Here is a 23,486-nt window from a genome sequence, read left to right as displayed (position 1 = left end):
ATATATATGTAAAATACAAAAAAAAAAAAAATGCTGTTGAATCAGTTCCGACTCATAGCGACCCTATAGGACAGAGTAGAACTGTCACATAAGGTTTCCAAGGAGCAGCTGGTGGATTCCAATTGCTGATCTTTTGGTTAGCAGCCATAGCTCTTAACTGCTACACAACCAGGGCTCTCTCTTTCTCTCTCTCTCTCTCTATATATGTAAACTTGGTGAACATTTGTTAGTCTTTCTGAAATGTCTAGTGCAATAGTTTTCAAACACTGGTGTTCCATGTGGAATTTTAAGCCTGGAAATTACCATAAACCAAACCCGTTGTGATTGAGTTGATTCTGACTCATAGTGACCCTATAGGACAGAGCAGAACTTCCCCTTAGGGTTTCCAATGAGTGCCTGGTGGAACTGAACTGCCAACCTTTTGGTTAGCAGCCACAGCTCTTCACCACTATGTCACCACAGTATCCAGATATTACCATGGACATATCTAAAATCTCTTTGTGATTTAAAATTCTTTTTTATTGTGCTTAAGTGAAAGTTTGCAGTTCAAGTCAGTTTCTCATACAAAAATTTATACACACATTGCTATGTGTCTCTAGCTGCTCTTCCTATGCTTTGACAGCACACTCCTCCTTTCCACCCAGATTTCCCATGTCCATTCAACCAGCTCCTATCCTTTTTTGCCTTTTCATCTCACCTCTGGACAGGAGCTGCCCATTTAGTCTCTTACATCTACTTGAGCTAGGAAGCACTCTCTTCAGGAGTATCATTTTATGTCCCATAGTCCAGTCTGATCTTTGTATGAAGAGTTGGCTTCGGGAATGGTTTCAGTTCTGGGCTAACAGGCAATCCAGAAGCCATGTCTTCCTGGGTTCCTCCAGTGCAGTCAGACCATTAAATCTGATCTTTTTAATAGAATTTGAGTTCTGCACCCCACTTTTCTTCTGCTCTGTCAGGGACTCTCTGTTATGTTCCCTGTCAGGGTTGTCATTGGTGGTAGCCAGGCACCATCTAGTTTTCCTGGTCTCAGGCTGATGGAGTTTCTGGTTTATGTGGCCCTTTCTGTCTCTTGGGCTAATATTTTCCTTGTGTCTTTGGTGTTCATTCGTCTTTGCTCCAGGTGAGTTGGGACCAACTGATTCATCTGAGATAACCGCTCACTAGCTTTTAAGACCCCCAGATGCCGCTCACCAAAGTGGGAAGCAGAATATTTTCTTAATAAACTTTGTTATGCCAGTTGACCTAGATGTCCCCTGAAACCATGGTCCTCAGACCTCCACTACTGCTACTCTGTCCCTTGAAGTGTTTGATTGCATTCAGGAAACTTCTTAGCTTTTGGTTTAGTCCAGCTGTGCTGCTTCCTCTGTAGTGTGTGTTGTCCTTCCCTTCACCTAAGATAATTCTTATCTACTATCTAGTTAATGAATACCCCTCCCTCCCCATCCTCCTAACTATTGAAGACTGTTTTATTCTGTTTTCAAACCATTTCTTGAGTTCTTATAATAGTGGTCTCATAAAATATTTGTCCTTTTGTGACTGACTAATTTCACTCAGCATAATGCCTTCCAGATTCATCCATGTTATGAGATATTTCCCAGAGTTATCATTGTTCTTTATCGTTGAGTAGTATTCCATTGTGTGACTATACCATAATTTGTTTATCTGTTTGTCTCCTGATGGGCACCTAGGTTGTTTCCATCGTTTTGCAATTGTGCACAATGCTGCACTGAACATGGGTGTGCATACGTCTATTTGTGTGATGGCTCTTATTTCTCTAGGATATATTCCAAAGAGTGGGATTGCTAGATCATATGGTACTTCTATTTCTAGCTTTTTAAGAGAGCCCAAATCCATTTCCAAATTGGTTGCACCATTTTACATTCCCACCAGCAGTGTATAAGTGTTCCAGTCTCTCTACAACCTCTCCAACATTTATTATTTTGTGTTTTTTGGATTAATGCTAGCCTTGTTGAGATGAGATGGTATCTCATTGTAGTTTTGATTTGCATTTCTTTAATGGCTAATGATCATGAGCATTTCCTCATGTATCTGGTAGCCGCCTGAATGTCTTCTTCAGCAAAGTGCCTGTTCATATCCTTTGCTCATTTTTTAATTGCGTTATTTGTCTTTTTGCTATTGAGGTGTTGCAGTATCTTCAAAATTTTGGAGATTGAATGCTGATCAGATTTGTCATAGCCAAAATTTTTTTCCCAGTCTGTAGGTTGTCTTTTTACTATTTTGGTGAAATCTTTTGATGAGCATAAGTGTTTGCTTTTTAGGAGCTCCCAATTATCTAGTTTCTCTTCTGGTATTTGTGCATTGTTACTTATGGTTTGTATTCTGTTTATGCCATATATTAGGGCTGCTAGCATTGTCCTTATTTTTTCTTATATGATCTTTATCTTTTTAGATTTTATATTAGTTCCTGATATATATATATATCCTGATACTTTGCTGAAATCTTCTATTAGTTCCAGTAGTTTTCTTGTGGATTCTTTGGGGTTTTCTGTGTATAAGACCATATCATCTGCAAATAGAGATACTTTCACTTTTTCCTTACCAGTTGGGATGCCCTTTATTTCTTTTTATAGCCTAATTGCTCTGGCTAGGACCTCCAGCACAATGTTGAAAAAGAGTGGTGATAAAGGGCATCCTTGTCTTGTTTCTGTTTTCAAGGGGAATGCTTTCAGAATCTCTCCGTTTAGGATGATGTTGGCTGTTTGCTTTGTATCAATACCCTTTATTATGCTGAGAAATTTTCTTTCTATTCTTATTTTGATAAGCATCTTAGATAGATATCCTCTCATCTTTCACAATATCCGGGAAGTTTTCTGCCAACAAATCTTCAACAATTCTCTCTGTATTTTCTGTTATCCCCCCCATTCCAGTACTCCAGTCACTCATAGGTTATTCCTCTTGATAGAGCCCCGTGTAATTCTTAGGGTTTCTTCATTGTTTTAAATTTATTTATCTGATTTTTCCTCAAATAAGTTGGTGCCAAGTCCTTTATCCTCAGTCTCACTACTTCTGACTTCCATTGCCTCAATTCTGCTCCTATGGCTTTCTATTGAGTTGTCTAATTCTGAAATTTTATTGTTAATCTTCTGGATTTTTGTTTGCTGTCTCTCTATGGATTCTTACAGCCTTTTAATTTGTCATTGTGCTCTTCTATAATCTCCTTAAGTTTCTGTATTGTTTGTCTGTGTGTTCCTTGGCTTGGTCTGCATTTTGCCTGATCTTCCTGATATCTGGAAGAGTTCTGTATATTAATCTTTTGCATTCTACCTTTGGTAATTCCAAGAAGTTCTCTTCCTCTGGAAGATTTCTTGATTCTTTGTTTTGGGAGCTTGCTGAAGCCATCATGGTCTGCCTCTTTATGTGATTTGATATTGACTTTGTCTCTGAGTCATCAATAAGTTATTATATTTATTTATTTATGTTTGCTTACAGTGTCCTAGCTTCTTGTTTTGTTATGTTTTGATATGCTCAAATAGGCTGGTCGTGTGAGCTAGTTTCATTATTGGTGCCTTTGAATCTCTAACATCTTGTCACTAGGTAGTTAGATCTGTTACTAGGTATGTGAGCCCAGGAGTCCATTTACTTTTCTTGTATGGATTCAGCGCTGGCGTCCAGGTAGTCTGTCACCAAGTGTGTGGTGCAGGCTCTCACCTACAGTCCTGGACATGCAGGGGTGATTGGCATAGGCACAGGTATCTGGCTGAAGTAGGTGGTCATGCACTGAGCAAGGCAGGAGGCTGGTGGCTGCTCCTGTGTGTCTTGTAGGAAAGCGTGTCCCAGAGGAAAGCATGTCCCTGTTCCCTACAGTGGGAAGATGGGTGGGTTTTGCAGCCGGACTATGGGCACCCAACGTTGTTCTCTGGAAGCACTGGGAGGCACCACTTATTCTTGGGCCCCTGTCACAGTTGGCTACATGGCATGGATGGAGCCACCAGTCCTCAGGCCCCTGATGTGGGTAGGTGAGGACCCTGCTTAATGGACAGAGCAGTGCCAAATGTCATGAATCCGCCACTCCACTATACAGCTGATACAGTGAAGTTAGGCTTCAGGTATATACCCTGTTGTACTGTGGTAATGAGGGCCTACGCTGTTGAAATGGGCCCACACAGGGGTGAAAGGCATTCAAAGTCCACAGATCCCTTATGCCTGCGGCTAGTCAAAGGACCTGTGCCTGCCCTGAGTTCTTGGCTTAGGGGAGCTGACAGATTTTTTTTTTCCTGTTTGTTTATTTGTTCCCTCTCCAAGGCTGGGAGAATGGCTCAGGGCATGTGACAGATCCTACTTCCTGCCCAGGGGAAGGGGCAATCACGAAGCTGGCCCTGGACCATTTTCAGAGCAGGGAGGGAGCAGGTAAATAGGAGAGAGATTCTTCCCAAACAGGGTGTGTTTTGAACCTCGTGGTAGGTTAAACGCATGTAGTTATCTTTTGCCAATTGAGCACCACTTTTCACTGGTTCTGGAGGCCTGAGCAGACTCTACACCTCCCATCTCTCCCGAGGTGGAAAACATGTCCTGAGTGCCACTGCCTGCCTCACTGTACATGCCAGCAGATCTGGCCCGCAGGGCGCTGGCTCCCACAGGGTCAGGTCTGGCTACTTCTTGCTGCTTCTGAACTGTCTCTCCCTCCCTCTGCCACTCAGTCCAATTCTTCAACTTTGGCTTTGATGTTTAGGGCTCCTAGATTGTCATATATAATCAATTCACTTGTTTTTTCTGGTCTTTGCTGTAAGAGGGACCACCAGAAGCAACTGACTGCTCTGCCATCTTGGCCCTGCCTGATTTTAAATAATTTTTGGGAAAAAAATTCTTAAAGTGTTTTTTTTTTTTGTTATGTTTTTTGACAATGGTGTTTGGAAATTCTTGACCTAACAACTCTTCCCAGAGTGTGGAAGAGTGTGCTAAATGCAAACAGGTTTTAGACCATTCCATTGTTTTATTAATGTACCATAGACTGCCAAAAGAAAGAACAAATCTGCCTAGGAAGAAGTATAACCAGAATACTCCCTAGAAGCAAGGATGGTGAGACTACGTCTCACGTACTTTGGACATGTTATCAGGAGAGATCAATCCCTGGAGAAGGACATCGTGCTTGGTAAAGTACAGGGTCAGCAAAAAGAGGAGGAGCCTCAATGAGATGGATTGATGCAGTAGCTGCAACAATGGGTTGAAGCACAGCAAGGATTGTGAGGATGGTGCAGGACTGGGCACTGTTTTGTTCTGTTATATACAGGGTAACTATGAGTTGGAACTGGCTCAAAGACACCTAACAACAACAACAACATTGTTTTCTTAAGCATGTTGTATAAAATAGATTGTGTACAATGTGGCCTAGCATCTTATTTATGTTTCTCCTTCAGGGCACCAATTTAAAATTCTATTCAGACTCTGCTGGGAGGTTTCACTGAGCACAGCTTTTCTTCTTATCTTGAATGAAAGAACATGGTGACCACAAAGGGGCAGGTACATATAATAATATTGGGTAACCTATTGTACTAATTAGTTTTCTTTCTTTCTTCCATCTGTGTGCTGTTAACTCCTATTCTTCCTAAAGATAACAACTTAATCATTACTTACCAGAGACAGCCTTCCATATCCTTCTGAATTAGGTTAAATCACCTTATTACATGCTTTCACAGCATCTTGTACCTATGACAGTTATAAGTTTACATTTATTTCTTTAATCTTTTGAATAACATCTGAATCTCCCAATACACTTAACATTCCCTCAGGAATGAGGAGCCATTTTTTGATTATTATATTGCTAACACTTAGCACAGAGCCTAACCGATAATAGGGATTCATTAGTGTCAAATATGAACGTGAATGAATAAGTGAATGTATGTATGAATGGGTATGGTGGCACATTTTTGCACATTCATGTGTAAAAGACGGAATCCCTGGGTGGTGCATAAAATTAAGCCAAAGGGCTATTAGTTCAAACCCACCCAGTGGTGCCTTGGAGCATAGGACCGGCAGTCTGCTTCTGAAAGATCATCACATTGAAAACCCTGTGGAGCAGATCTACTCTGTATACATGGTATCCCCCTGAGTTCAAATCAACTCAAGGGCAATTAACAACAACAAGAGTTCTGACAGTCCTAGTCTTCAGGTGTATGATTTATTTTCCCACCTTTTTCTTGCCCCTTGAAGGGGTGAGTCTCTTCCTTAATGATTCACAGCTGAAGAAAGATCATATAGACTGTCTTGTCTTTGTCTGAGAAGCTTGTTAAATGAAAAAGTGCAGCATCCATGTGTCACAGTTCAGAATTTTAAGGTGTAAAATATTTGACTGAGACAAAGCTAATTTCATGAGTAATGAGATAGACCCTTCACAGGAATATGGAACATATTCTGAATTACTGACTAAGACAGTACCGAGATAAGACAAGAGCTTGGACATATTACAGCTTCTCTGGTTCATTCATTTTGTTTGGAGTCATGGCAGAGTCATTGCAGTGAAAGCTTTCATTCACCTGAACTTGAGCATCTAGTCAACAGCGAGTCCTAACCATAGACTCTCATGTTTCCCATTCCAGGAGTTATATGTACCATTTTTTTCGTTAATACAATTAAGTTATATCACTGAGCATGCTAATGTGCATGAATGGACCAATGGAAAGAATATAAGTTTTGGAGTCTGCTAGACCTGATTCAAGATCTGGCCCAGTCTTGCACTGATTAACTGAAAGGCCCTACACATGTTCCTTATTTTCTTCAAATTTGTTTCTTCATTTTAAAAATTGAAATAAATTGCTTACTTTGCATTCATGTTTAAAATATCCAATATTTATAAAGCGTTTATATTATTATGATTATTTTCAGGATTGCATTAATCTTCATAAAAATTGATTCTGAACCACTTGAACAATGTATCAGAAATATTTCCATAAGTATGCTAGAAAGTCTTGGAAAATTATGTCAGATAATGGAATGATTAATTACTTTTTACTAGTGTGGAACTGAAACAAACTCACTTGTGATATTCTTAGCTAAATACCACCAGGAAGTAGTTATTGAGAATGTCAGTGCTTAAGGAAATACCCTCTTTTTTTAAGACATGTTGTTGTTAGATGCTGTCAAGTCAGTTCTGGCTTATAGTGGCCCTAAGTACAACAGACATTAGGTTTCTTTACAGTTCAAGTAATAATTAGAATGTCTTTGATGGAAAATTGTGATGGAATGAGACCTTTGGAATATGCAAATACAGTGCAGAGCAGGGTAGATAGAAAGCTAAATGCCCCAAACATCAGGATGGAAGGAATGAGTAATTTTCCCCTGAAACTTGCACATTAGATTGAAATCCCCATCTTGCTATTGCCTCTGCTTAGGATGAGAGAGGGGGATCATCTGATTCCCTGTCCTCCCCTGTGGGATCTTGCACTTAGGCCCAGCAATGACAGCGTCAGGTGGAGGGCAGGGATGTGGGTCCCAGTGGGGAGGCAGGGGATTTTGACTACTGTTATTGCTCAGCACGTGATAGACAGACCAGAAGGCTGGTTTCAAGGGAGAGATCTCGGGGCAGGCGAGGTAGAGCTAATGCAGGCCAGATTGAGTAGCTTCAGTTGAGAGAAGGAAGGATGTATTTAGCTCCCAGTTCTCTGTTACAGAGCAAAGTTTTTGCAACCTGAAGCACTTGGTACATCAACTGTGCAAGATACATGCAGGTGTCTTGAAGAGCAGTGACTATTACGTCTTTAGGTACATTGCTTGATCTTAGTAAAGTCTGCCACTTCTACTGAAATGAATAATCTGCTCCAGTAATAGTGTTGTTAGTTGCCGTTAAGTAGACCTCAACTCATGACGACCTTCTGTTCAGCAGAATGAAATGATGCCTGGTCCTGCACCATCTTCATGATCATCAGTATGTTTGAGTCCATTCTTGTGGCTACTGTGTCAAGCCATCTCACTGAGGGTTTCTCTCATTTTAGATGACCCTTTACTTTACCAAATATGTAGTGGTGCTGGAATCACTTGGCTGAAGCAAAGCAAATTTTATTTATTTAAGGGTAGTGATATAGGTCCTTTCCTGGCATATGCATTATATTCTAAATATCTGACTAAGGCTCACTGTTGAGAAAAGAAAAGAGCTGGGATGGTTTTTTGCTTCTATGGAACATTTATTTTGTTTGGAGTCATTTGTGGTGTATTTTCTTTCATTCAAGAAAAATGAGACATATATTCTCCCACTGCCTTAATTCATGTGCCAAATTCCCCAGAGGCTTTTCCCATTTTAGCTTAGCTAACTGTTAAAATAAATAGAATGCAGCAAAACTTAAATATTACCAATTATTATTAAGTTTTAGACTTTAACGTTTTGTCATAGTGTTTTCATTAGCTTTGTTCTCACTTCAGGTGTGTCATGTCTGTATTCCTGGCAAATCTACCAACAAATAAAAAGATTATAACCTGCTTTGTAAAGCTGTGTATATTCTCTGTAGCCCTGTATATTCTTTCATAGTGGTCTTTAATATATCAACTTGACATTTCTGCTGGTAATTAAAATGACATGAATTATGTAAGATAAACTGAAGTAAAATGAAATCTAGAACTAAAGTCTCCTAAAAGCCAAACAAACAACAACAACAAAACCAAAAAACTCATTATCATTGATTCTAACTTATGGCAGGCAACACCATGTGTTCCAGAGTAGAAATGAGCTCTATAGGGTTTTCTTGGCTGTAATCTTTGTGGAAGCAGATCGCCAGGACTTTCTTCTGTGGCACCACTAGGTGGGTACAAACTGCCAACCTTTAGGTTAGCAGTGGAACGTAAAACATTGGCGCCACCCAGGGACCTAAAGGCTCCTGAACTTCACTAAAGAATTCCCTACCCTATCTCCTTATCTTAGAAATCTCACCTAGGTTTCAAGGTCCAGATGAAATGCCATCAATCTCAGAAAGCCTTCTCTATCCTCAATAAGCAAAGATCTTTTCTTTTCTTGTTGTGATTTTTTAGGCACTTTTTTTGTTAACATCACTCATTTGGCCCTTCTAGATTTTGGTTTACTTTTTGTGTGTTTACATAAAAATATAATGTAAACCTCTTAAGGACTAGGAACTTTTTATTTTTTAAGTGAGTCTTTGTAATCTCCAGCCTGTCTAGTACAAATAGAAATCTAAAAAAAAATTTATCATGTAATGATTGTATTCTGTCTTTTTTATTAAGTAAAAATTGATTTAATGCCTACTATATGCCTGAAACTGTGCTAAACATTTGGGATACATTGTGTATAAGACAGATGTGGTCCCTATTTTTAATTAGAAATAATTACTCCAATTTTTCCTTTTTCCCTCTCTAAGGATATATGTGGGGAAATGGAGTAGGAGAATGTAAGATGAGGCAGGAAAGGAGAGGGAAATGGGATGGGGGAATTTAGAAGAAGCACAATGAGTTTGTTGGAAAGTACAAACATTGTTTTCTTCTTCACTTCCTCAGTAAACTTTTGGAGGTTAAAAACATAGGCTGTAGAGTAAGTTAGGAGTCTCTGGGTGGTGTAAATGGTTAACGTGTTCATTGCTGATCAAAGGGTGGCCTTTGGAGCCCACCCAGAGGCACTTTGGAAGAAAGGCCTGGCCATCTACTTTAAAAAAATCAGCCATTGAAAACCCTGTGGAGCACAGTTCTACTCTGACACACACGAGGTCGCCCTGAGTCAGAGTCAACTTGATGATAACTGGTTTAGAGTAAATTCGTTACCTGTGTTCAAATTCCCACTCTGCCTCCTCTCTTGGTGACCTTGGCATTGTCATTTTAATCTGACCAAGGCTTAGTTTCTGCTAATAATATAGTCTACCACAAGAAGTGAGATGATGTTTCTTGCCTACTTCACAATAGATGATTAGTGTCAGTTATTATTATTATTATTAAAGGAGCCATGGTGGTGCAACAGTTCAGCACTTGACTGCTAACTGAAAGGCTGGAGGTTCAAATCCACCTAATGGCTGTGTGGGAGAAAGACCTGCCAATCTGCTCCTGTAAAGATTACAGCCTAAAAAAATCCTATGGGGCAGTTCCGTTCTGTCACATGGGGTCACTATACGTCGAAAATCGACTCAATGGCATCTTTCATTGACAACAACAAACATTATTATTATTATTAGCTGCTATCACCTTCACATCCAATACTCTAAGGAGGGCCATGTCCAGGACTATGTAGAGTAGGACAGAGACAACCAGGCTGGAATTTGCTCACAGGCTTCCTTTTCCCAATGACAGAGCTGTCTCCAAGCCCCCTAAACAACGTTGAGGGGTGGGTTGGGCCCTTCCATAACTGGTTGCCAGCTCTCATCTCCTGCCAGTATCTTCCCCTTGCCTGCAGTAAGCCTTATTGGATGGAAGAATATGTGAACATAAAGAGAAGTTTGTTCTCTTCTTTGGTATCTGGGTCATAAATCTACTTGGATTTGTATTGTATTCAGTATTTTGTGGGTTAAGCTTTCCTGGCTGAGGCTTTATTTTCTCAAATACTAACAAAATGGATTTTCTTTTCTCCCAACCCTCTCTTGTTAATAGGGTGCTGAGAAAATTTTGTCAATGAATGAATCAGGAGAACTGCAAGACCTCTTAACCAAAATTGAGGTAACCATGCTTTTAGCAACTTATTTTTAGTAATCAAAACGTTAAACACGTTCTGGTTGTAACTGGGTTTTCCTAATTGAGATTTTCCCCCCATGTTCTAACAAATATGTAACAGGATACATGTGGCAGTTTTAATTTGGTATCACCTGCCATTAGAGTTGCTCCAGCTAGAGTGACTTTTCTGTTAGCCTCTAAGCACTCCCATACTTTTAGGTGAACATTCCTGGCAGCTTTCTTTAGAGCCTCATCATTCTGTGTAATAGAGACATTGATGAGCTGTTCCAAATCAGGCAATTGTTTTGAAGCACATTTAACTTTTTTATTCAAAGAATTTTATTTTCTTGTGGTTCAGCTCACCATTTCTAAAGATTAAGCAAACAAACAACAACAACAGCAAGAACCGGGTTATTTCTCCAAAAGAGCACGTTTGAATTTTTGTTCCTAGACTTACAGTTAGGACCTGTGATGCCATAAATGGTTTGGCCTTGACTACTAACCTAAAGGTTGGTAGTTTGAATCCACCTAGCAGCACCTTGGAAGAAAGCCTGGAGATCTGCTTCCGTAAAGATCACAGCCAAGAAGACCCTATGGAGCAGTTCTACTCTGTACCACATGGGGTTGCCATGAGTCTGAATCAACTTGATGGTAACAGGTTACACTTATTGTTACAGCATCTGAGAAATACTTACTCAAGTATATCATGTGTTTAACAAATATACAATGAGGAAGCCTTATTCACCTCTCTGATAACTATTGTTATGAACCTGTTTCTCCCTATATGTAGGGAGATCATATACTTTATTGTCAAAACTGGGGCACTTTGAGAGAGAAATGGATGCATTAATAATTATTCTGGGGCAGTAATTGTGAACCAGGACTTCCCAAGATGAACTAGGTCATATGGTCACCCAGTATTTATAGGCCACAGGTGGCACAGTGGTTAAAGCGATCCACTGCTAACAAAAGGTTGGCAGTTGGAAACCACCAGTGACTCTGTGGGAGAAAGATGTGGCAGTTTGTTTCCGTAGAGATTTACAGCCTTGGGAACCTTATGGGGTTGCTGTGGTTGGAATCGACTTGATGGCAGTGTTTGTTTTTTTTTTTTTTACCCAAGCTCCTCTTGATCTAGTCTTCTACGCTAGCCTCATTTCTGATTCTTTGCCATGTTTTCCACTTCAGTCAAAAGAAAGAACTATTTGTGTTCTGTTGTGCTTTCTTACTACCAATCTTTTGCACAAGCTGTTCTGTCCACCTGGAATGCTATTGCTCCAGTTCCTCATTTCCCTCCCCCATATTCAAGGCCCATCTGCAGTATCACTTTTGATCTCTCCTACCTTTGAATTTTTATAACTTTCTCTTTGTTGGGTGCTTATCAAAGTCTTGCTTGTATTACCTTTCTTTATGTATTTGACTCATCTTCGAATCCTTTTTTGTAAGAATAATGATTTATTCATATTGTGATCTTCCCTGAATGACAAAAACAATGTATTATGCAGTAAGTACTTATTGAGTGCCTACTATGTATAGACGTTTTGCTAAGGACGACAATGATGCCCTTTCAAAGTACTGCTAGCACATAGAAATAACTCAGACAGGTTGTGAATTAGCCTTTTCCATAATATAAACGTTAGCATTACATTTAGACACTGTGGTCCAGTGAGGAAACTGAATAGCCAGAGAGAAAGTATTCATGAAGGAGGGCGCCTAAAGTTTTATGAAAAGAACTTACCACAATCTGATTTCTAAATCCTAAAGCCATAGGATATATTCAGAGAGTCAACTTATTAGTGTAAGAGTGGATTAAATTTCTTTGCTTTCCACAGTTAATAAAATTAATAAAATGAAATACTATGACTTGGAAATCAGAGGATCTTAGCTCCATTCTCAGTTTTGTTGATGGCTATGTGAGTTTGGCACATTCCTCATACTCTCAGAATCTTGATTTCCTCTTCCGTTAAATGAGGGTGTGTAGCTAATGGTCTTTAAAATTCCTCTCAGCTCAAAAATCTGTATTTATGGCTTTGTTTATTCCCTTTTGTCTCCATACTCTCCTCTGGTACACTGAAATAATTTAGTTTAATATTTCACTTTTTTATTTAAATGATATAACTTGGTTAATATATATTATTGGAGTCCCTGAGTGGTACAAAGAGTTAAGTGCTCAACTACTAGCAAAAGGATTGGTAATTGAACCCACACAGAGGTACCTTGCAAGACAGACCTGGTGATCTGCTTCCAAAAGGTCACAGCCTTGAAAACCCTATGGAGCAGTTCAGCTCTACTCACATGGGGTTACCATGAGTTGGAATCAATTTGATGGCAACTAACAAAAATATATATTATTGTTTTCTAAGTACACAATTTTAATTTATGTAAATGATATATATAATATATTTAATTTTATTTTAAATTATTTTTGCTTAACACTATATTTTAAGAACCATGTTGTTTTATGAACATTAAATGCATTACTTCTAACTGCTGCATATTTTTTATTTTTATTTTATTATTTTTTATTGTGCTTTAAGTGAAAGTTTACAGTTCAAGTTAGTTTCTCATACAAAAATTTATACACACTTTGTTATGTGACCCTAGTTACTCTTTCTATACTGTGACGGCACACTCCTCATTTCCACCCCGGATTCCCAGTGTACATTCAGCCAGCTCCTGTCCCTTTTAGGCCTCTCATCTCGCCTCCGGATAGGAGCTGCCTATTTGGTCTCATGTATCTACTTGAACTGAGAAGCACACTCTTCATGAGTATCGTTTTATGTCCCATAGTTCAGTCTAATCTTTGTCTGAAGAGTTGGCCTCGGGAATTGTTTTAGTTCCGGGTTGACAGAGACTCCGGGGGCCATGTCTTCTGAGGTCCCTCCAGTCTCAGTCAGACCATTAAGTCTGGTCTTTTTACTAGAATTTGAGTTCTGCACCCCACTTTTCTCCTGCTCCACCAGGGACTCTCTGTTGTTTTCCCTGTCAGAGCAGTCATTGGTAGTAGCTGGGCACCATCCAGTTCTTCTGGTCACAGGCTGATGGAGTTTCTGGTTTATGTGGCCCTTTCTGTCTCTTGGGCTAATATTTTCCTTATGTCTTTGATATTCTTCATTCTCCTTTGCTCCAGGTGTGTTGGTACCAATTGGTGCATCTTAGATGGCCACTCACTAGCTTTTAAGACTCCAGACGCCACTCACCAAAGTGGGATGCAGAATGTTTTCTTAATAACCTTTGTTATGCCAATTGACCTAGATGTCCCCTGAAACCCCCACCCCTGCTACTATGTCTTTCAAAGTGTTTGGCTGTGTTCAGGAAACTTTTTAGCTTTTGGTTTAGTCCAGCTGTGCTGACTTCCCCTGTAGTGTGTGCTGTCCTTCCCTTCACCTAATTCTTATCTACTATCTAGTTAGTGAATACCCTTTTCCCCTCCATCCCCACCTTCGTAACCACCAAAGAATATTTTCTTCTGTGTTTAAACCTTTTCTTGAGTTCTTATAATAGTGGTCTTACACAATATTTGTCCTTTTGCTACTGACGAAATTCACTCAGCCTAATGCCTTCCAGCTTCCTCCATGTTATGTTTTACGGATTCATCATTATTCTTTATGGTTGTGTGGTATTCCATTGTGTGAATATACTGTAATTTGTTTATCCATTCATCCGTCGATGGGCACCTGGGTTGTTTCCATCTTTTTGCAATTGTGAACAGTGCTACATGAACAAGGGTATGCATATGTCTATTTGTGTGATGGCTTTTATTTCTCTAGGATATATTCCAAGGAGTAGGATTGCTGGATCCTATGATAGTTCTATTTCTAGCATTTTAAGGAAGTGTCAAATCAATTTCCAACGTGGTTTTACCATTTTACATGCTCCAAAACAATGTTCCAGTCTTTCCAAAACCTCTCCAACATTTATTGTTTTTCTGGATTAATGCTAGCCTTGTTGGGGTGAAATGGTATCTCACTGTAGTTTTGATATGCATTTCTCTAATGGCTAATTATCATGAGCATTTCCTCATGTATCTGGTAGCCACCTGAATGTCTTCTTTGGTGAAGTACCTGTTCATATCTTTTGTCCATTTTTTAATTGAGTTGTTTGTCTTTTTGTTGTTGAGGTTTTGCAGTATCTTGTAGATTTTAGAGATTAGACCCTGGTAGAATTTGTTGGGGATAAAAATTTTCCCAGTCTGTAGGTTGTCATTTTACTCTTTTGGCAAAGTCTTTTCATGAGCATAGGTGTTTGATTTTTAGGAGCTGCCAGTTATCTAGTTTCTCTTCTGGTGTGTGTGCATTGTTACTTATGGTTTGTATTCTGTTTATCCCATGTATTAGGGCTCCTGGAGTTGTCCTTATTTTTGATTCCATGATCTTTATCATTTTAGATTTTATATTTAGGTCTTTGAACCATTTTGAGTTAGTTTTTGTGCATGGTGTAAGGTATACGTCTTGTTTCAGTTTTCTGCAGATGAATATCCAGTTAAGCCAGCACCATTTGTTAAAGAGACTGTCTTTTCCACATTGAACTGACTTTGAGCCTTTGTCAAATATCAGCTGCTCATAGGTGGATGAATTTATGTCTGGATTCTCAATTCTGTTCCATTGGCCTATGTATCTGTTGTTGTAACAGTACCAGGCTGTTTTGACTACCTTGGCAGTATAATAGGTTCTAAAATCAGATAGTGTGAGGCCTCCCACTTTATTCTTCTTCTTCAGTAATGCTTTACTTATCCGGGGCCTCTTCCCTTTCCGTATGAAGTTGGTGATTTGTTTCTCCAACTCATTAAAAAATGCCGTTGGAATTTGGATTAGGATTGCATTGTACCTGTAGATTGCTTTGAGTAGAATTGATATTTTCAGACTGCTGAGTCTTCCTATCCATGAGCAAGGTATATTTTCTCACTTATGTAGGTCTCTTTTGGTTTCTTGCAGTAGTGTCTTGTACTTTTCTTTGTATAGATATTTTTCATCTCTGGTTAGATTTATTCCTAAGTATTTTATCTTCTTAGGGGCTATTGTAAATGGTATTGATTTGGTGATTTCCTCTCGGAAGTTCTCTTTGTCGGTGTAAACAAATCCAACTGATTTTTGTATGTTTATCTTGTATCCTGATACTTTCCTGAAATCTATTAGTTCCAGTAGTTTTCTTGTGGATTCTTTGAGGTTTTCTGTTTATAAGATCATATCATCTGCAAATAGAGATACATTGACTTCTTCTCTGCCAATTTGGATGCCCGTTATTTCTTTTTCTAGCCTAATTCCTCTGGCTAGGACCTCTAGGACAATGTTGAATAAGAATGGTGGTAAAGGGCCTTGTCTGGTTCCCGTTCTCAAGGGGAATGCTTTCGGACTCTCTCTGTTTAGGATGATGTTGGCTGTTGGCTTTGTATAAATGCCCTTAATTATGCTGAGGAATTTCCCTTTTATTCCTATATTGCTGAGAGTTTTTTATCATGAATGGATGTTGGGCTTTGTCAAATGCCTTTTCTGCATCAATTGATAAGATCATGTGGTTCTTATCTTCTGTTTTATTTATGTGATGGATTACATTGATTGTTTTTCTAATGTTGAACCTGTTTATACCTGGTATAAATCCCACTTGATCATGGGGAATTATTTTTTTGATATGTTGTTGAATTCTATTGGCTAGAATTTTGTTGAGGATTTTTGCATAAATGTTCATGAGGGATATTGGTCTGTAATTTTCTTTTTTTGTGGTGTCTTTGGTATCAGAGTTATGCTGGCTTCATAGAATGAGTTTGGGAGTATTCTATCCTTTTCTATACTCTGAAATACCTTTAGTAGTAGTGGTGTTAACTCTTCTCTGAAAGTTGGGTAAAATTCTGCAGTGAAACTGTCAGGGCTTGGACTTTTTTTTGTTGGGAGTTTTTTAATTACCTTTTCAATTCCTTCTTTTGTTATGGGTTTATTTAGTTGTTCTACCTCTGTTTGTGTTAATTTATGTAGGTAGTGAGTTTCTAGAAATTTGTCCATTTCCTCTAGGTTTTCAAATTTGTTAGAGTACAATTTTTCATAGTATTCTATTATGACTCTTTTAATCTGAGTTGGTCTTTTGTGATATCACCCGTCTTATTTCTTATTTGGGTTATTTTCTCCATCTACTGTTTTTCTTTTGTCAATTTAGCCAGTCATTTATCGATTTTGTTGATCTTTTCAAAGAACCAACTTTTGGTCTTGTTAACAGTTCCAATTGTTTTTCTATTCTCTATTTCATTTAATTCTGGTCTAATTTTTATTATTTGCTTTCCTCTGGTGCCTGAGGGCTTCTTTTGCTGCTCTCTGTTTGTTCAAGTAGTAAGGTTAATGTTTTGATTTTGGCTCTTTCTTCTTTTTGGACATGTGCATTTATTGTTATAAATTGACCTCTGAGCATTGCTTTTGCTCTGTCACAAAGGTTGTGGTAGGATGTGTTTTCTTTCTCATTTGATTCTGTGAATTTCTTTACTCTGTCCTTAGTTTCTTCTATAACCAAGTAGTTTTTGAGCAAGGTATTTTTCAGTTTCCATGTGTTTGATTTTTTTTCCCTGTCTTTTATGTTATAGTTTTTTACTTTTATAGCTTTAAGTTCAGAAAAGATGCTTTGTAATATTTCAATGATTTGGATTCTCTTAAGAATTGCTTTATAGCCTAATATGTGGTCTATTCTGGAGAATATTCCTTGTGCTTTGGAAAAGAAAGTATACTTGGCCGATGTTGGGTGGAGTGTTCTCTATATGTCTTTGAGATCAAGTTGGTTGATTGTAACATTTAGATCTTCTGTGTCTTTGTTCAGCTTCTTTCTGGATGTTCTGTCCTTCACTGAAAGTGATGTGTTGAAGTCTCCTACTATTATTGTAGAGCTGTCTATCTCTCTTTTCAATGCTGTTAGAGTTTGTTTTATGTATTTTGGAGACCTGTTGTTGGGTGTGTAAATATTTATTTTGCTTACGTTCTCCTGGTGTATTGACCCTTTAATATTATATAGTGTTCTTCCTTATCCTTTGTGTTGGATTTTGCTTTAAAGTCTATTTTGTCAGAGATTAATCTTGCCACTCCTGCTCTTTTTTGATTGTTGTTTGCTCGATATATTTTTTCCATCCTTTAAGTTTTAGTTTGCTTGTGTCTTTAAGTCTAAGGTGTGTCTCTTGAAGGCATCAGATAGATGGATCATGTTTTTCTAACCATTCTTCCACTCTCTGTCTCTTTATTGATGCATTTAGCCCACTTACATTCAGCAAAATTATTGATAAGTATGAGTTGAGTGCTGTCATTTTGATGTCGTTTTTTGTGTGTTGTTGATAGTTTCTTTGTTCTACTTAATTTTATGAACTGAGCCATTTTTCTTTATGTATTTTCTTTTAATCTTTTTCATTGTTGTTGATTTTGTATTTGCTGAGTCTTTATGTTTTTCTTGCCTTTATTTTGATGTGAAGGATTGTTAGTTTCCTTTGTGGTTACCTTAATATTTACTCCTATTTTACTAAGTTTAAACCACTCTTTTCTTTCTTTTTATTGCCTTGACTTCCTCTCTGTCTGAAAGATCTCCAACTACATTTTTTCGTCCCTGTTTTTTGTTTTTATGTTGTCAGCTTTTACATATTGATGTCGCTGTTTCCCTATTTTCAGTGTTTTAGCTTTGATTTATTTTTCTGACTTCTCTATCTGGGTTTATATCTGATTTCTCTGTTCTGTGTTTGAATATTGGGTTGTTATCTGATGTTGCTGATTTTCTTACTGGAAGACTCCCTTTAGTATTTCTTGTAATTTTGGTTTGATTTTTGCAATTCCCTAAACTTCTGTTTATCTGGAAATGCCCAAATTTCATCATCATATTTGAGAGATAGTTTTGCTGGATATATAATTCTTGGCTGGCAATTTTTTTCCATCAAAGCTTTATGTGTGTCATCCCATTGACTTCTTGCCTGCATGGTTTCTGCTGAGTAGTCCTAGCTTAGTCTTATTGACTCTCCTTTGGAGATGACTTTCCGTTTATACCTAGCTGCTCTTAAAATTCTCTCTTTATCTTTGGTTTCGGTGAGTTTAATTATAATCTGTCTTGATGACTTTCTTTTGGGATCTACTTTGTGGGGTTAGATGAGCATCTTGGATAGATATCTTCTCATCTTTCATGATATCAAGGAAGTTTTCTGCCAACAAATCTTCAACAATTCTCTCTGTATTTTATATTATACCCCATTGTTATGCTACTCCAGTCACTCATAGGTTACTCCTCTTGATAGAGTCCCATATAATTCTTAGAGTTTCTTCATTTTTTAAAATTCTTTTATCTGAATTTTCCTCATATAAGTTGATGTCAAGTGGTTTATCTTCAATCTCACTACTTCTGACTTCCATTGCCTCAGATCTGCTCCTATAACTTTCTATTGAGTTGTCTAATTCTGAAATTTTATTGTTAATCTTCTGGACTTCTGCTTTCTGTCTCTCTATGGATTTTTGTAGATTTTTAACTTTGTCATTATGCTCTTTCACAATCTTCTTAAGTTCCTCTATTGCTTTGTCTGTGTGTCCTTTGGCTTGTTCTGCCTTTTGCCTGCTCTCCTTCCCGATGTCTTGAAGAGTTCTGTATTTTCATCTTTTGTATTCTACCTCTGGGAATTCCAAGAAGTTCTCTTCTTCTGGAAGATTTCTTGATTCTTTGTTTTGGGGGCTTGCTGAAGCCATCATATTCTGCCTCTTTATGTGATTTGTTATTGACTGTAGTCTCTGAGTCATCAATAAGTTATTGACACTTCCAGGCAATATGGCACTATAGACAGAAGGACCACACTGTCCCTCCACAGAAAAGATCTGAGAAACTGAGTCAAACAGAGACAAATGTCAATCCTGAAACCCTAAGCATCAAATGAAGAGATAAGGAACTGAGCAAAGCACTGAACAGAATAAGAAACTGACAGAGAACAGAGAGTGAGGAGACATACATGCAGAGATTAGAGAACAGGGGGTATGGGAAAGCAGCTTCTCAGAGCTCCCAGGAGGAGATAGAAGAACCAGTAACCACTGGCTTCACCCTTGTGATCCTGGATTCCACTCACCCCCACTGGCTGGCTCCCTGAGTGCCATTTGTTAATTACTGGTGTTGCTTTTTTCTGCTTCTTTCAATTTCTTCCATACCTCTCACAACTTACCCCTCCTTTATCTCAAATACCTGGCTCTGTGTTCCATCTTTGCTTCTTCCAAAAAGGCTGTGAAATGCTGCTTGACTGTGGAACTGCTTCCTGGCCTATTGCACCATGCTGGTGGGATCTCCAGGGCTTTATTTGTTTGTATGTTTCTTTTTTGTTTGTTTTCTTTTTCTTTTCTCAGCTTGGCAGCCACTTCTAGCCAGGCAGTACTGTGCAGCTTGGAAGCTATTTCCTCAGTCTGCACAGCTGCATAGTAGGATCCCTGGTGGCATTTATTTTTTCTTGTTTTGTTTTGTTTCTTTCTTTTCTCTCTTTTTCTCTTTCTTCATTTCTCAGTTTCTTGTCTCTCTATACTTCTCTTCTCTTCCTGTCTCCTGAATATGTGGCACTGTGAGATACCTCTACCACTCTTAGCCAGGCTGTACTTCACGGCCTGGATGCAACTTCCCCAGTTCTCTCCCAGTGGGATCCCTAGGGGCTTTTCTTTTTTTGTTTCTTCTAATTTTCATTTTTTTCTTTTACCCTTTTTCTTTTTTCTTTTTTTGTTTTTCTACCGTTCTCAGTCTCTCATCTCTCCACTCCAATGGCAAGCTCCCTTAGCACTCTTTATTTTTTTTTGTATGTTTTTGGCTCCTTTTTGTCTCTCATCTTTCCCATACCCATCTTAGCTATACACATCACAATCTCCCCCTCCTTCCTGCCTACCTGCACCGTGCACTGAAGATCACAACCCTGAGCAGCATAGGCACAGCCTACCAGAACCTGCCCTGCACTGATTCCCAGCCTGCCCTGTCAGCCCTAGTACGTGCCACAAATAACCCATCTCAGCAATTCCCCTTCAGATGGACCTGCCCTGCTGTACCATACCTGAGGGACTGGCCTTGCACATTGGAGAAGGGGGGTTAAGTATAGTGCCCATAGATGAGAAAACAGACCACCTGCTCAGACATAACCAAATAAAACAAAAAAGCAGGATGAAACAAACAAATCTATGATCAACAAATGAGAAAAATAACTACTGAATGTCCCAAAGACAGCAGACAATATCAAAACATATAAAAAACAGGACAGCATTGTTCCAGTAGGCGTCCAAAATAAAACACCAGATGACTTTCCAGTTGAATAAAAGGCACTAGAACTACCTGATAGGGAATTCTAATCTCTAATATTCAAAACTGTCCAAGAGTTGAAGCAAAAAGTGACAAAAATGAGGAAAAAATAGACAAATTCATGGAAAAGGCAGACAAAGGCAAGCAAAAAATGGAAGAATTCAGGAAAATAATACAGTAACAAAATGTCAAAATAAATTCACAACTAGAAATTATATGAAAACAACAATTAGAAATACAAAAGATAAACAACAAGATTTCAGAAATGGACAGTGTCATAGAAGGGCTGAGAATCAGGTCTGAAATGATGAAAGACGGAGTCAGGGAAATTGAAGACAAACACTTGGATACAACTCTGAGGAAAAATCAGAAAAAAGAACAACTAAAAATGAAGAAACCCTGAAAATTATGTGGGATAGAATCAAAAGCAAAAATGCGCAAGTGATCAGAGTTCCAGAACAGGGGAAAAAACAGAAAACAGAGAGGATCATTGAAGAACTGCTGACAGAAAACGTCCCCAATATCATGCAAGATGAAAAGCTGACCATCCAAGAAGCTCTATGAACACCATATAGGATAAACCCCAAAAGAAAATCACTAAGACATATCATAATCACACTCGTTAACACCAAAGACAAGCAAAGAATCCTGAGAGCAGATCAAGAAAACAAGAAGTCGCATACAAAAGAGAAACAATAAGACTGAGCTCGGATTATTCAGCAGAAACCATGCAGGCAAGAAGGCAATGGGATATCATATATAAAACCTTGAAAGAAAAAAATTGCCAGCAAAGAAAAACGTATCCTGCTAAACTCTTGTTCAAATATGATGATGAAATTAGGACATTTCCAGATAAATTGAAATTAACGGACTATGTAAAAATCATACCAAACATACAAGAATTCTTAAAAGGAGTCCTTCAGTCTGAGAACAAACTACATCAGACCACAGACTGATTCTAGGACGTAGGATTGTACCAGCCAGATACCAACTTAGGAAATGAACACTCAAGGACTATCCAAAACCAAAAGAATTACAACCGGGACGAGAGAGGTTAATCTATAAATGACAACAACATCATAACAATAAAAGAGGGAATAAACAGTGTAGATATAGAACCTTCTAATGGAAAGGAAGGCAAGGCGATACCAAGTAATAATAGACTGGTTTAAACCTAGGAAGATAAGGGTAAATTTCAAGTAAACACAAAGAAAGTTAACAAACCTACTCATCAAAATAAAGAAGAAACCCATAAAGTCTCAGTGAAAACAAAATCTACAAAAACAAAAGAAATGAAAAAAAAAAGTCCACAAACAAAAGAAATTCAGCACAGGAGAGTAACAGAAAGCAAAAATCAGCACCACACACACACACAAAAAAAAAAAAAACACTACAAAATGACAGCAATAAACTCACACCTATTAATAATTACACTGAATGCAAACTGCCTAAATACACCAATAAAGATATGGAGAGTGAAAGAATGGATAAAAAACCAAGATCCATCAATATGCTGTCTACAAGAGCACACCTTAAAAACAAAGACATGAATTTATTAAAAATGAAAGGATCACAAAAAATATATCAAGCAAACAGCCACCAAAAAAGAGGAGGAACGGCAATACTAATAACAGGTAAGATAGACTTTAAAACAAAATCCACCATAAAAGTCAGAGGACACTATATAATGATTAAGGGGATGATCCATCATGAATACATAACATTAATAAACATCTACACACCTAATGACAGGGCTCCAAAATTCATAAAACAAACTCTAAAAGCACTGAAAAGAGACATTGACAGTTCCACAATAATAGTAGGAGACTTCAACACACCACTCTTGGTAAAGGACAGAGCATCTAGAAAGAAACTCAACAAAAATACAGAAGACCTAAAGGGTGCAATCAGCCAACTTGACCTTATAGACATATATAGAACACTCCACCCAAATGCTGCAAACTGCACATTCTTTTCCAACACACGGAACGTTCTCCAGAAAAGACCACATCTTAGGCCACAGGGCAACCCTCAACAAAATCCAAAACATTGAGATAATACAAAGTATCTTCTCTGACCAAAACACCATCAAAGTAGAAATTAACAGGAAAAGCAAGGAAAAATAATCAATTACATGGAAACTGAATAACACCCTGCTTGCAAACCACTGAGTAATAGAAGAAATCATAGATGGAATCAAAAAATTCCTAGAACCAAATGAGAATGAAATCACGTCAAACCAAAACCTTTGGGACACAGCAAAGACAGTGATCAGAGGTTAACTGATAGCAATAGATGCACACATCAAAAAGAAAGAAAGGGACAAAATCAAAACATTAACTACAGAACTCAAACAAATAGAAAGAGAACAGCAAAAAAGCCCACAGCCACTAGAAGAAAGGAAATAATAAAGACCAGAGCAGAAATAATTGAAAAGGAGAATAGAAAAACAATAGAAAGAATCATCAAAAACAAAAGTTAGTTCTTTGAAAGAATCAACAAAATCGACAAACCACTGGCCAGACTGACAAAAGAAAAACAAGAGAGGACATAAATAACCTAAATAATAAATGAAATGGGGGACATTACAACAGACCCAACTGAAATAAAAAGGATCATAAGAGAGTATTATGAGAAACTATACT

At 38.2% G+C, this 23,486-nt stretch overlaps 1 protein-coding gene across 1 annotated transcript in view; it reads left to right on the top strand.

Annotated features, from left to right (window-relative positions):
• The window catches only part of GRXCR1 (glutaredoxin and cysteine rich domain containing 1), a 168,124-nt gene that overhangs the window by 125,060 nt on the left and 19,578 nt on the right, over positions 1 to 23,486 (top strand). The window contains exon 3 of the mRNA XM_004384640.2: positions 10,531 to 10,596. Coding sequence (XP_004384697.1) covers positions 10,531 to 10,596 — 66 coding nt within the window. The remainder of the gene's footprint in view (positions 1 to 10,530; positions 10,597 to 23,486) is intronic.

Source organism: Trichechus manatus, unplaced genomic scaffold, assembly GCF_000243295.1.
Source record: "Trichechus manatus latirostris isolate Lorelei unplaced genomic scaffold, TriManLat1.0 scaffold00126, whole genome shotgun sequence".
NCBI lineage: Eukaryota > Metazoa > Chordata > Mammalia > Sirenia > Trichechidae > Trichechus > Trichechus manatus.
The sequence above is the reverse complement of the archived record's forward strand: the minus strand, read 5'-3'. Positions and strand labels throughout refer to the sequence as shown.